At 46.8% G+C, this 12,756-nt stretch overlaps 1 protein-coding gene across 1 annotated transcript in view; it reads right to left on the reverse strand.

Moving 5' to 3' along the window:
- Positions 1 to 1,460: 1,460 nt before the first annotated feature.
- Positions 1,461 to 12,756, reverse strand: part of skia (v-ski avian sarcoma viral oncogene homolog a) — a 71,995-nt gene continuing 60,699 nt past the window's right edge. Inside the window, exons 2-7 of the mRNA XM_028012866.1 lie at positions 9,116 to 9,232; positions 8,869 to 8,984; positions 8,296 to 8,582; positions 7,891 to 8,219; positions 6,288 to 6,518; positions 1,461 to 4,596 (exon numbers count right to left, since the gene is read on the reverse strand). Coding sequence (XP_027868667.1) covers positions 4,426 to 4,596; positions 6,288 to 6,518; positions 7,891 to 8,219; positions 8,296 to 8,582; positions 8,869 to 8,984; positions 9,116 to 9,232 — 1,251 coding nt within the window. The 3' untranslated portion in view covers positions 1,461 to 4,425. The remainder of the gene's footprint in view (positions 4,597 to 6,287; positions 6,519 to 7,890; positions 8,220 to 8,295; positions 8,583 to 8,868; positions 8,985 to 9,115; positions 9,233 to 12,756) is intronic.

Raw genomic sequence — 12,756 nt, forward strand, 5'->3', positions numbered from 1 at the left:
CTAAGGAAACCCAGCTAATTGCATCAAGTCAGTGACTTTCAGCATCCACTCCCCTTGGATTAGCATGTAGCAACAGTGGGCAGTGCAATGACACTGCAGCAAGAAAAACTAGAACTGGAGAAATATGATTTCTTATTTTACTTTAAGGTAACCTTTGAAGTTCTTTGGGTATTTAAAGACTAATTTACCTTTGAAAAATCGGTTGGTTGGCCATAAACAACATCCACTAGATGGAGAGGGGCCTAAAGCTAAGCTATACTCTACACACACACACACACACACCCACACCCACCCCCACACACACACGCACGGCTTTGGAGCTCACACTAATGAATGTTTACATGAAATGCTGGCAGGCAGAGTAGGCGTAAAATGGAGATCCGGGGTGCACTAGTGTCTAGTTCAGAGTTTGCAGCTCGTCTTTTGCTTTTCAAGGTTTCCTCTGTAATTATGGAGGGCTTTTTTTTTCTTCTTCTTCCCTGCAGCTGCTCTGAAACAACCATATCTGGGTACATAAACCAGATGGGAAATGGAAGCAAGAACATACTCTTGTTATTATTGTTACTATTATTTCAGTTTTGTTTTTTTTCCTCATCAAAACATTTTACATTATAAAGCAGCAAAATAGTACAGGAAAGGGGGCAGGGGCTGAGGGGGGGAGTACAAACATATAAAGTGGAACATTTTGGGGGAAGCAAGAGATCTTAAAAACCAAGAATACCAATGATGACCAGGCAGAGAAAAAAAAAAGACACACAAGCAGTGCCAAGATAAGGACAGGTTGTCACCTCTTACCATAGGGTGCATGTCCCATTTTTTCCAGAAAGCATCCCCCTTTTCTTCTTGTAGTCTTAATTTAAAGGTCAAATGCTCCATGGCCTGAATACTATTAATGCAACTTTTAAAGCCACTTTGCATTCAAAGTGCCATAATTTACCAAATGACACTTCATGACAACAGTCATAGACATTCATAAAGGTCTCATGCCATGTTTATGACAGTGTCATGTCAGTCTTATGCCTTCAAATAAAGTGCTACCAAGCTCTCTGACAGTGTGACGGACACCCTCCCAGAATGACCTAAGGACAGGACGCTCCCAGAAATTATGAGAGCGGTCAACAGGACAATGACCGCATCCCCACTAGCACACAGGTGAGAAGTTGGAATACAGACTAAGACGAATACTACTAATGGGTTTGTAGAAAGACTGTTTTTACTTGCAGTTTTCTGGAAGTTTGTTCCAGATTTGTGGTGAGTAGAAGCTGAATGCTGCTTCTCTATGTTTGGTTCTGGCTCCGGGGACGCAGAGCAGAACCAGAACCAGAACCAGAACCAGAAGACCTGAGAGGCCTGGTAGGTTGATACAACAGCAGCAGGTCTTTAATGTATTGTGGTGCTAAGCCGTTCAGTGATTTATGAACTAACAACAGTATTTTAAAGTCTATTCTCTGAGCCATTCAATCTGGACAAACATCTTTATTTCTGGTAATGCATCTATACACTGTACATTCAGTCACTGTAGTATATAAGCATGGCTATTTTCAAACATAATCTCATAAAGTCCTTTACAATATAGTCCGAGTCGTTAAGAGAAGGGAAGGGGAAAGGTGTCAAAACACGGGGGAAAAAACGGACGTAGATGAATAAGCCAAGCTTCTTTTCATATTATATATGTGGCATTAATACATGACAAAGCTTGCCTCTTACATAAAAATATTTCTAGAACTGTATATAGTATCAGCAGCAGCACAGGGCTGAAAAGTAATACATGAGGGCGAGGGGAGAGGAAGTCATGTGGGCCGGCTATACGATGCTGAACATTTGCTTAAAACCTATATGAAGTGAAAAAAGATAATTCAGTAAAAAAAACTATTTAGTATGGAAAAGCAAAAAAAAAAGAAAACAGGATGAAATGTTCATGATGGGAATATTCTCTGTTCCTGAAACATTTTCATTAAAACACAAACTTAAAAAAAAAAAAAAGAAAAAGGAAAAACAAACAGCTGCTGTAAGAAACGAATGGAAACACCATGTACATTTATAATACAGTATCGTAAACGAAAAACATATTTACACGTGTAAATTTGTATTGAAATCTTCACACTGACTAGTTTTTGGCCTATTAATACGGACTGTTATTGCTGCTTTGCTGCCCGTCGCTTAGAAAAAAATGATTCTCTTTTAGAAAACAAGACATCATTAAATCGCTTTATTTATTTTTTTTTCCTTTGCTTTTGCACGGGAGAGCAAACAGGCCAATGTTAGCGCTTCCCTCCGCCGTAGAAAACCAGAACATAGAGGGTATGAGCTCTGAGGAGTAAAAACTACTAGAAAAATGTACCAACACAGGTCTGCTGGAGGGAGGCAACATCAGGGAACATCTGTAATGCTGGATCAGAAAAGGCCCGTTCCAACACTTGCATCAGCAAAAGTCCTTATGTACAATCTATAGTAACAATTTACCAAGTTTTTTTTTTGTTTGTTTGCTTTTTACAGGATCGTTTATAAAATCTCCTCTGAGAGCATGCATATCACTGGTTCAGACGTCAGAAAAAAAAAAAAAACTCACAAAAAAACCCCAACAGAAACATTTGAAGCATTTGTTGAGAGCGTTTTCTGCGCTGCGTAGAGTTCTGTAAACTGCTGATTCAAGGAAACACTGATTAAAGCGCTGCAGAGCACAGAAGGGCCTCTTCACTTCGAAACCTGCTGATGGGAACTAGACGGCAGCGCCACCATCAGGTTTCTGACTCTGGAAACCTTTCGCCCATCTCTCAGGCACTTGAGGTTGTCCGGCATTGCACTTTGTTTTTGTTTGTTTGTTTTCCTCTTTTAATATTTGTATTTTTTTTTTGTTTGTTTTTTTTTGTAAATGCAAGTTGATCTAAAAATGGCATTTGGCTTTTATTTAACACCAATGCTTTTCCTGCTAAATAAGACAAGTTGCTTTATGTTGCATAACACAATAAAAACCCTTACATGTACAGTATCAATGCCCAATAAGTGACTACATGAATGGCAAACCTTTTTCGTTTCTCATGCATAAAGAAGATGAGATTCCTACCGAAAACTAATTGTGAACACAACAGACAAGCAGTAAAAGTATCTCCACGTACAAAAACGACATCCAGGAGTTGACTGTTTGTTTGTTTGTTTGTTTGTTTGTTCGTGCTGCTGTAACAGTCCAGCCCGCAGAGATCTGAGCTGCTCCAAACGTCCTGAAAAGTCCTGCCTGCTGAACATTTTCCCGTCTATTTACAATCGGCTGCTGGAAACCGCAGCAGCTCTTGCTCACAAAACGCTCGCTTTGACCCTGTGGCCACTGGATGACAACTTGGCAGTAAAACGCGTTTAAACTGGATTTTTTTAATTTTATTTTTTAAAGTTTTGCCAAAAGTGCGATTCATTACTGTAAAATACAAAACAAAAAGAACCTTTTTTTTTTATTTATTTACACGCCTTAACTTGACAATCAGACATTTTTGTGGTAGTTGATGAGAGCCCACTGAACGGCTCCCGGATGACGAAGCCGGTCTGGAGGGAAAAAAAAAAAAAAAACAAACAAAAAAAACACGCCGACTGTCATTCAAACGTTACGAGAACACAAGGCCACGCTCACACTGGAGGGAAAAAGAAAAAAAAAAGAAGCTAAAAAATCAAAGTAAAACTATGGCAACCAGCGTGGATGTGTGTGAGACTGTCCAATAAGTGCTCAGTGAAAACAGAGAAGGTGCCTTTAACTGTGCCTTAATGGATCCGTAGCTGAATGACAGGAAACCTCCTGAACAACCACGCCGTGGTGGAGTTTGCATCTTTTATATTTATCGTCCATCGTATTCATTTGAACTGCCTCTGCTTCCACTCCACCAGCACTGACAAAAGCATTTTTGTTTTCCTGTACATATCGCTATGTAGTCTGTAGATAGCTTATAATGTCTTGAAAAGCCTCTGCCTGCTTCCAGCCGTGAGCCGACGCTGGAAGCCTTTTATTTGGGGGGCCCGCCCGGCCCTCTGGGCTGCGGCCCCTCGCTGCAGCTGTGATGTAATGACGGCCTTCCAGCAGTTTGTTAGTGCGGAGTGAGAGTCTCGTTTCGCTTCCTGGTGGGCGCGGCTGCGCTCGGTGAACTCTGTGTCCTCGTCTGTTTGCAGGTCTGAGTGTGAACGGTGAGTCAGTCGGTGCTGGATTTAGAAACGCGTGTCCCCTGGCTGCTTCTGCTCTCCCTTCACTCTTCATGGGTCTGGATCAGAAAACACCTGCGTGTTTCCTCTGATGGGAACTTTTTCTCTGTCTTCTGGACGATTTGGGTTCAGGTGTCGGTGACAGTGGTGCCGTGGGTCGGCCCAGAGCTACTGGAGCAGCAGGCTGTGTCGAATGGGATGAGAGCAATGAGGGGGAATGATTGAGTGCCGAGGCTTTTCTCGGGGTTACTTGTTAGGGGGCGCTTCTTTGTAGCCAGGTTTGGGCCAGAGCTGCTGTTGGAGCTCCTTTACCACCCTCTCCAGGTGCTCCCTGGCCTCCCGCTCCTGCAGCACGTCGGCTCTGAGCTGCTCGCGGTCGGCCTCGGCATGCTGCAGCTTCATCTGGAGGTCCTCGATCTGATAAACAGAAAAGAGAAGTCACCTTAAGAGACAAAACCTTCAATTCTATTTAAATAAACTTCAAACACAATGATCGGCCAGAAAACTGTGACAGGTGAAGCCCTAGTCTGGTAAAAACCAGCCCGTTGTCCTACACTTTGCTTCGTCCAGAGAGTCTGGGCTCTCGGCTATCAAGAAATGATGGCTTCCTGCAGGTGTGGACTCTGTTTTAAGTTTGACCCAACTGCTTACGTTTGCCCGTGACTTACACAAGGCGCCAGTTTGATGCTATGAACCTCAAACTGGCGCACTGTAAACAACCAACCTCCACTGCATAGACAGCAGTCATAGAGATGGCTGATGTTCATTGAAGATTTGGAAGCGTGACCAACACAGACTGAACGGCTTTTGTTCACCTCTAGCTGCCAAAGCTAAAACTACAGGCGGGCCGCTATTCTAAAACGATGCAGAAAATCAACGTCCACAATTTCTCGCTCTGTTCGCTGATTGACCTGGTCAAAATTTGACCGGAGACAATCTGAGTAAAGGAGGTAGAACCCATGACCGCATGTAACTGACTGATCAAATAGTTCTGATATTGTATGGAAAGAGTCATTTTATTTGTGTTGTAAGGCCTGAAAAAAACCCCCAACTGATTCCTCTCAGCTGCTGTTCTTTCTCAAACCCAAGGTCTCTTAATGTTGTCACGGCAACCGTTCATGGTTCTGTCGTGAAACAGCCTCGCACGGTCGAAAGTTCCCACTGGCAAAATCTCTCATGGATGAATTGCTAGAATCAACCAGAGACCAACATTACTGTCATTATGAGCCATTTTGAGTTTCGACTCGTTCTTTTGCTCAGGTTCCTATGCGCCGAGTAAAGAATTAGCTCCGCCCCCTGCTCATTAGCTGCATTAGCTGTGAAGCCAAGAAGCACAGGAAAAACGGAGGAAGGCCTGTTGCTCCTGGGAACAGAGAGTTAAACACGGCTGATTGTGGGTGCAGGGTCCTCCCTCAGGCTGGAGACGTTCAGCCGTCCCAGAATAACACGTCTTCCCATTGGCTGAGGTGGCTGGATGACCTAACACAGAGCGCTGATAGGCCAGCTCAGTGTGACCTCACCACACCGTGTGCTCCTCACTGCAGCCACATCCATTCAAACCCAAACAGAGGGTTTCACATGGAGATGTATGCAGCAGCAGCAGCTTGGCTGCTGAACGTCCTTCCACCCAGTACTTTCCAGAAACAGTGATCAGGTTTTGCTGCCAGACAACTGGTTGGAACTGGACCACAGATCAAAGATGAAGAGCTCAGTGTCTCACACTCATCCAAGCACTCTGCTGCTCTCACGTCCTAATCCTGTTTGTTTTCCTGGCCGCGCTGACAGCGTCTCCTCTCTGAGACGGCCGCGCCTCCGCAGGAGGACGTGGACGCAGCTGAAGGACACAGCCTCCTTCTTTGTTTTGTCTAAAGTTGCCTCAGGGAAGCTGACGCCTCTTCCTGTTTCCTCTTCCAGGGGGAGGAACCGAACTACACCCGTTCATTTCTGACTGGGAGGAAGAGAACACTTTCTGTCTCCCCCTGTCCTGAAAGCGAGACAATATGACGGCTGTTTACATACAGCAGCTCAGCCACCTTCAGGCTCTGACGGTTTTTCAGTGTTTCCACATTTGGAAGTCAGAGGGTGAGAGGCTCCAGTTTGTGCCGGACCTGTGTGGAGTATTTGGCGCGGAGACGCCCGGCCTCGCAGCCTTTATCGCAGACCCTCAGCTGCCGCGCCTGCTCCAGCTCCCTCTTCAGTCGGATCCGCGACTCGTTCGCCTCCTTCATCTTCTTCTCGCTCTCGGCTCGCAGACGCTCAATTTCCTTCCTCAGGCTGCGCTTGGCCTCGGTCGCCTCTCGGAGCTTCTCCTTCTTCGCCACCCGCAGGAATTCCAACTCCTGTGAAGAAGAGACGGCCACAGTTAGCCCGCAAGTTCTCCATGTGCAATTCAAGGTCTTCTTATTGGCAGATTTCTAAATTGTAATCAACAAATGACTGAAACCATTTAAAATGTTAAATAAAACTACTGTTACAAAGAGTGAAATTAATGCTATTTTTAACAACCGGTAGAGTGTGAGGCTTATCAGGAGCGTTATTAGAATACAATAGAAGAGTAGAAAACCTTTATTGTCTTTTAAATACTTCAACAAGTTTTGGACTGCAACTCCACGGTATGAGATAAGGCATCAAAAGAAATTAAAAGACATAAATAATTAAAATTCACCCCAGGTAAAGTACATTCACTCAAGACAAAAGGACAAGGTATGCATCAGTGGTTATTCACTAAATATATGGCAAATGGAAAAACAAAAAATCTTAGAGAATCTAAAAGTCCTGGATTTGCTGGCTCTATAGCGCCTGCCAGAGGTAACAGTTGGAACAGAAAGTGGCCAGGATGGATAATATCCTCCATGATGTTTCTGGCTTTTGATAAAATGTGCCTGCTCTTGCAGGGATTGGAAGGGACGCAGGACGATCTTTCTGCTGTCTTTATGATTCTCTCTGTGGCTTTCTTGTCCGCAGCCAAGCATCCGGTATTCATGCCACACAGACGTACAGTACAATACAACAGGTCATTCGGAGCAACGTCTTGGTGTAAGGCTTCACTTTCTGGTAGTGAAAAGAACTGTTCACAATGTTGAGAGAAAGGATCAAAACCAAGGAAACGCATCACAACTGAGCAAAGACCCTTGGGGTTCCTAGAAACTGGGCTAAGAGCAAAGTTCACAACTTCAAAGTTAAAGGAACAGTTGCTACGCCACCTGGAGACAGTAAAAGAAGCCTGTAAAAAACCTGGAGTGACTGCAGCATCCACTGGAAGGCACTGCTAGGTGCTGCAGGGTTTCATGTCCAGACTGGACAGAGCAATGAACCCAGCCGTTACCTCAGAGTCCAGCAAGGTTGGGTTTCAGAGGAAGAAAGGCCCTTCAAGTCACCTGACTTGAAGTCTACATGGTGAGATTTAACTAAGGCGCTTCCAAACCCAGCTATTAAGGAAAGGACTGGTTCCTCCGGTGCCTGCCTATAAATCTCACGTGCAGCAGATCAGAACAGCAGAAGGTGCTCCACTGCATACTGAACATGCTTGTCATGAATGTGCTGAATATTTGCGTGAGTACAGTCGCCAATAAAAGTGACTTTTTAGTTTTGAGAAACCAGTTGTGAGATCACTTGTGTTGAAGTCCTTCTTCTTTGATTAGTTTGTTGCACATCACTGTAAGCAGTGTGTAGCTGGAATGTGGAGTAAATGAGTGCAGAGCCTAACTGTACCTGCTGGAGGCTCCGCTTGGCCTGCAGGGCTGAGCCCAGCTTCTCCTCCTGCTTCACTCTCATCTTCACGATCTCATGCAGGAACTTCTCCTTTGACTCCTTGGAGTCCAGCCCGCCGTCCAGCGCCTGCCTGAGGCTCTCCAGCTCTGACTCCAGCCCCAGCTCCGAAGGTGCCACGGTCACAGCGGGGGCTCCGGCGGCTGGGGCGGAGCATTCTGCCGACGTGACGGTGCAGACCGGCCCTTGGGCCCCCGGTGAGCTCAGGTCCTTGGCTGAGCTGCTGGATGAGGTGAAGGACGGCGAGGACAGGGAGGACATGGAGGACGTGACTGTGGAGGAAAAGATCAGAAACACGTCAACGACTGCCACACGTTTATGAACACAGGGGGCCGGAGCGCTACTCACAGTCGTCACGGCTCTCCACCTCCACCTCCACCTCAGAGTCCTTGTCATCCTGCGGCGGGGGCCGGCAGGCGGCGGCAGGCGGGGGGCAGGGGCCCTCTGGAGCCGGAGCTGGCAGCTCCTCCGTAGCTCTTCTCTTACGAGGTCTGGAGCTGTGGCTGGCACCCTCATCTGAAGGCTGGGACGTGTTGGCGGCAGACGGGGATGTGGGCCCCGCCTTCCCCAGAGGGAGTGGCGTGAGGGCCACGTTGGGGGCCACAGCATTCTCGAGGCTCTTGTAGTTGTAGAAGCTGGAGGACAACGACAGGTGATGTTATAGAGTGTTATAGAGTGTTTTGCTCTATAAAGGTGGCAGTCTAGCCCTGGATCCCTGAAAACCCAGACAAGTGAACAGCCATGATGTTCAAACCGCGGCTGTCTGTGGCTTTAAGAGATTAGATTTTCTCTATGCTGTGACTGAATATAAAGAGCTAAAAGAATCAGATGTTTCAATAAGGTAGCAGATCAACTACAGGGTGGATCACAGGGGGTTAGATCACAAGGTGGATCAATGGGTGGGTGGTGAGCTGGACTCACCTGTCTCTCAGCAGAGCCAGAGGGTGAGGGGGCGGCTCCTTCTCCCCAGCAGAGATGTGAGGAGACCATGGTCTGAAAGCTGAAGGTCTCTGTCTGGACTGCAGGCAGTTGAACCCCTGAGAGACACAAGATCTCACTTTAGACCAGCAGACTTGATCTGAAGTGATCAGGACTTGGAAGTGCTTTAAGGTCATAGAAAAGTTGGGAGATGAAAACACAGCTTCCCTCTGAGCTCAGCCACACCAACCTTGTTTGAGGCAGACAGGGACTGCAGCCAGTCGTGCTGCTTCTCTTTGTCACCAAGCGGAGACTGTGATGGGACGTCTTCCAGTTTGGACTTTTTCACAGGGATGCCATCAGATGCCTAAAAGACAGACAGGAAGTTGACAAAAAGACTCCATGTTAGTCAGGGCGTTGTGTCTCCTTTATAAAATCACTGCCACTGAGAGTTTCGCAGTCATGTCAAAAATACTTCATATGTTTTATATAAAAAGCTGGAAGAGTTTTCACGTATTCCAGATGGAGGGAAATGAACATGGGAAGTGTGTGTGCGCTTGTCTGTTAGCTTGACTCCGACATGAATGATGTCTGATTCCGTCCGACCTGAGTCTAATCTGACCTCTGTCTGGAGCACATGAGACTCTGACTGCCGACAGCTAATAAAGCATAATCCTAACAAACTCTAAGGGGAATGCATATCAGAAGGGCCGCCCTGATGTGGACACTCCAAAACAGAGCAGGCGTTGCCTTTTACACACACATCTTTATCAGAAGAAATTATTATGACATTAGAGAATCTTCTCATGTTATTGTTAAATTGTTAAAAGTTGTTAGCAGAGACCTCAACCGAGAGGCTGAATTTATCACTGGCACAGAGTGGAACGTAATGGCCGACAACTGCTGAATAGTTCTTCATAGTGACAACACTGCAGATGCTAATACTGTGATGACGATATGTATTTATACTCTGTTACCAGGGTTACAATAGTTATATTGCTATATCTATTATAGTTATAATAGTTGCATTTTTCATGATAGCTTTATTTTGTTGAAGCTTTTTATTTGTTAAATTCAGTTTTTTTTATTTAGTTTGTCGACATGTGTTTGTGAGGTTTTATTAGTTCTTATTAGTTAAACATTGTTTAGTTTTAGCGAATGGTTACGTTTTTATTCGTTGTAATAGTAGGTTAGCTTTTTTAGGTGCAGAATTCAAAAAGGTCAAAGGTCATTATACATTGTGATTATGTATACATCGACTGAGGAATGAATACTCAGCAGAAGGTCCCGTTTTCAAAAAATGTAATAAATTATTGCTGAACAACCAACTGATGCTGCGTTTTCTCCCAGCTTTTGCTGTCGCCGTTTCGAGGACCAGCAGAGAGCCGCCAGGAGGAGCACGGAGTCCCGTAATTTGCTGCTTGCGTGTGGAAAAAGAGAAAGTCAACTTCACATCAGTTCAAAAGACTAATAAATAGATTTATAATACAAAAACAAAAGATATTATATCTGCAATTATAGTCTATTTTAGTTTGTTTTATAATTTGCGTAATATAGTTTCAGTTACTTGCAGTTTTTCTACATTACTTATTTCAGTTAACAAAAATGCTTTCTCAATTTCGGTTTTGGTTATTTTGTTAGCTTTAGTTAACGATGATAACCTGGCCTTTTACACACCCTGGAAGAAAGCTCAGTAAGAATGAATTTCCAACAGAGTTCCTCACAACAGACACTGCTTTGATTTTACACATTAGTCTGAGTTCATGTGTCCCTTTGGGATGGAAGTCACCACAGGTCGCACTGCTAGCTAGAGGTTGCTACACTAAAACAATCCATCAAGTGAAAACGCACTTTGAGTGGATCTTTCTATTTATGGGGAACTTCACACACACACACACACACGACCCACACTCTGCATCACACACGGCAGCGAAGGTGTGTTTGCATATGGCCAGCCAAGAGAGAAGGCAAGAGGTGACTGGGGCAGTGTGAGTGTCTGACACACACTCACACACGCCGTCTGTCACACACCGATACACCCAGAAAGGCAGACAAGCAGGGCTTTGTCATTATGACCTCAGCTTCTCCCAGCTGTGGCTGTCACTAGCTGCCGCACAAACACACACACGCACTCTGAGTTACTGCAGAAACTGAACAGAAAGTGTGTCGCTCTCTAAAAAAAGAAATAAATATCTATGGTACTTTTTCTTAATGGAAGCTGAACCTGACTGGTTCAGCAAAGTCAAATCGACCAACACAGAGTGTTGAAAGCAGACAAAAGCATTAAAAAAGATATTCCCTAAAAAAAAGAACAACCAAACTGCAGAAGTCGCACAAGGCAAGGCTGACGATACACTCAAAGGCAAAGGTCAAATCTCAAAAATCAAAAACTCCGACAGCAACACAAATCAGGCTAGACCAAACTGTGCACACCTCCATCCTGAGGGGGCGCTGTGCTCCAACACAATTCTGCTCTACCCATTATTCTATTTAAGGTAGCGCTGTCTAGAAACTGTAGCTGTCATAAAGCAGCAGACTGCAGGCTAGAAACCCGAGCAGATAGCCCCACTAACTAATCAGCTTATTAGGAGTTTTCAACATTTGTCTTACCAAACAGCAGAGGCTTTCATGGCAAAATGTTAGAACTGTAACAATAGCAGCTGTCAGGATCTGTGTTTTTCTGTGTTTATTTAGAGTTTTCTGTGTCCTTGAGTCTCTTCGTTGTCCTGTCCTCCCCTTGATTGTTCCCAGGTGTGTCTCGTTTCTGTGATTACCCGCCCATGTATTTAACTCCACCTGTGTTCCTTGTTCCTCGTCGGGTCCTTGTCGTTGTATGTCGTTGTCAATGTCTAGTCGTCGTGTCCATCTGCCTGCTGCTCGTTGTTTGGACTGTGTTCCCGTCATTAAAATCATCATTTTCATTTCTACCTGGGTCTCAAGCGTCTGCCTCACCACCTCACACCGCACCGCTTCATGACAGAAGGACCCGACCAGACCGAACGGTGAGGCACGCTGTATTTACTTTTCATCATGGACCCAGAGGAGTTAAAGGAGCTGACGGAAACGATCAGCGAGTATGAGGAGGCTATGGCCAAGCCGTACGCTGCCGGCCGACGCCTCGGTTTCGCCATCCGCTTGGGACTGTTGCTGGACTACTGGGTTCCTCGTTTTCCGCACCCGGGGTTGGTGGAGTTGCAGAGGGAGGCAGAGTGGGAGCGTAAGGCGGCCCTAGCCGTCATGGCTGGCGAACCTCTGCCTCCCAAGCCGCACAGTTTCTCCGCCAGCCCAGATCCCGCTCCAGTTCCGGGACCAGCAACTCCAGCCAGCGTTCCAGCCGGCGCCCCCGAGGCCGTTTCAGCCGGCGCACTCCAGGCCGAATCAGCCGGCGTTCCGGTCGGCGCACCCCCGGCCAAGTCAGCCGGTGTTCCAGCCGGCGTTCCTGCCGGCGCACCGGAGGCCGTTCCAGCCGGCGTTCCTGCCGGCGCACCGGAGGCCGTTCCAGCCGGCGTTCCTGCCGGCGCACCGGAGGCCGTTCCAGCCGGCGTTCCTGCCGGCGCACCCGAGACCCAGACCCCCTGCGTTCCTCCCGAGACCGAGACCCCCTGCGTTCCTCCCGAGACCCCCTGCGTTCCTCCCGAGACCCCCTGCGTTCCTCCCGAGACCCTGACCTCCAGCGTTCCACCCGAGACCCTGACCTCCAGCGTTCCGACCGAGACCCTGACCTCCAGCGTTCCGACCGAGACCCTGACCTCCAGCGTTCCGACCGAGACCCTGACCTCCAGCGCTCCGACCGAGACCCCTTGTGCTCCGACCGAGACCCTACCTCGGGGGGCTCGTCATCGCCGTCTGTGGGCGGCCCCCGGGACTCCCCATTTCCACCTCCAGCGCCGC

The sequence above is a fragment of the Xiphophorus couchianus genome, chromosome 1, assembly GCF_001444195.1.
Source record: "Xiphophorus couchianus chromosome 1, X_couchianus-1.0, whole genome shotgun sequence".
NCBI lineage: Eukaryota > Metazoa > Chordata > Actinopteri > Cyprinodontiformes > Poeciliidae > Xiphophorus > Xiphophorus couchianus.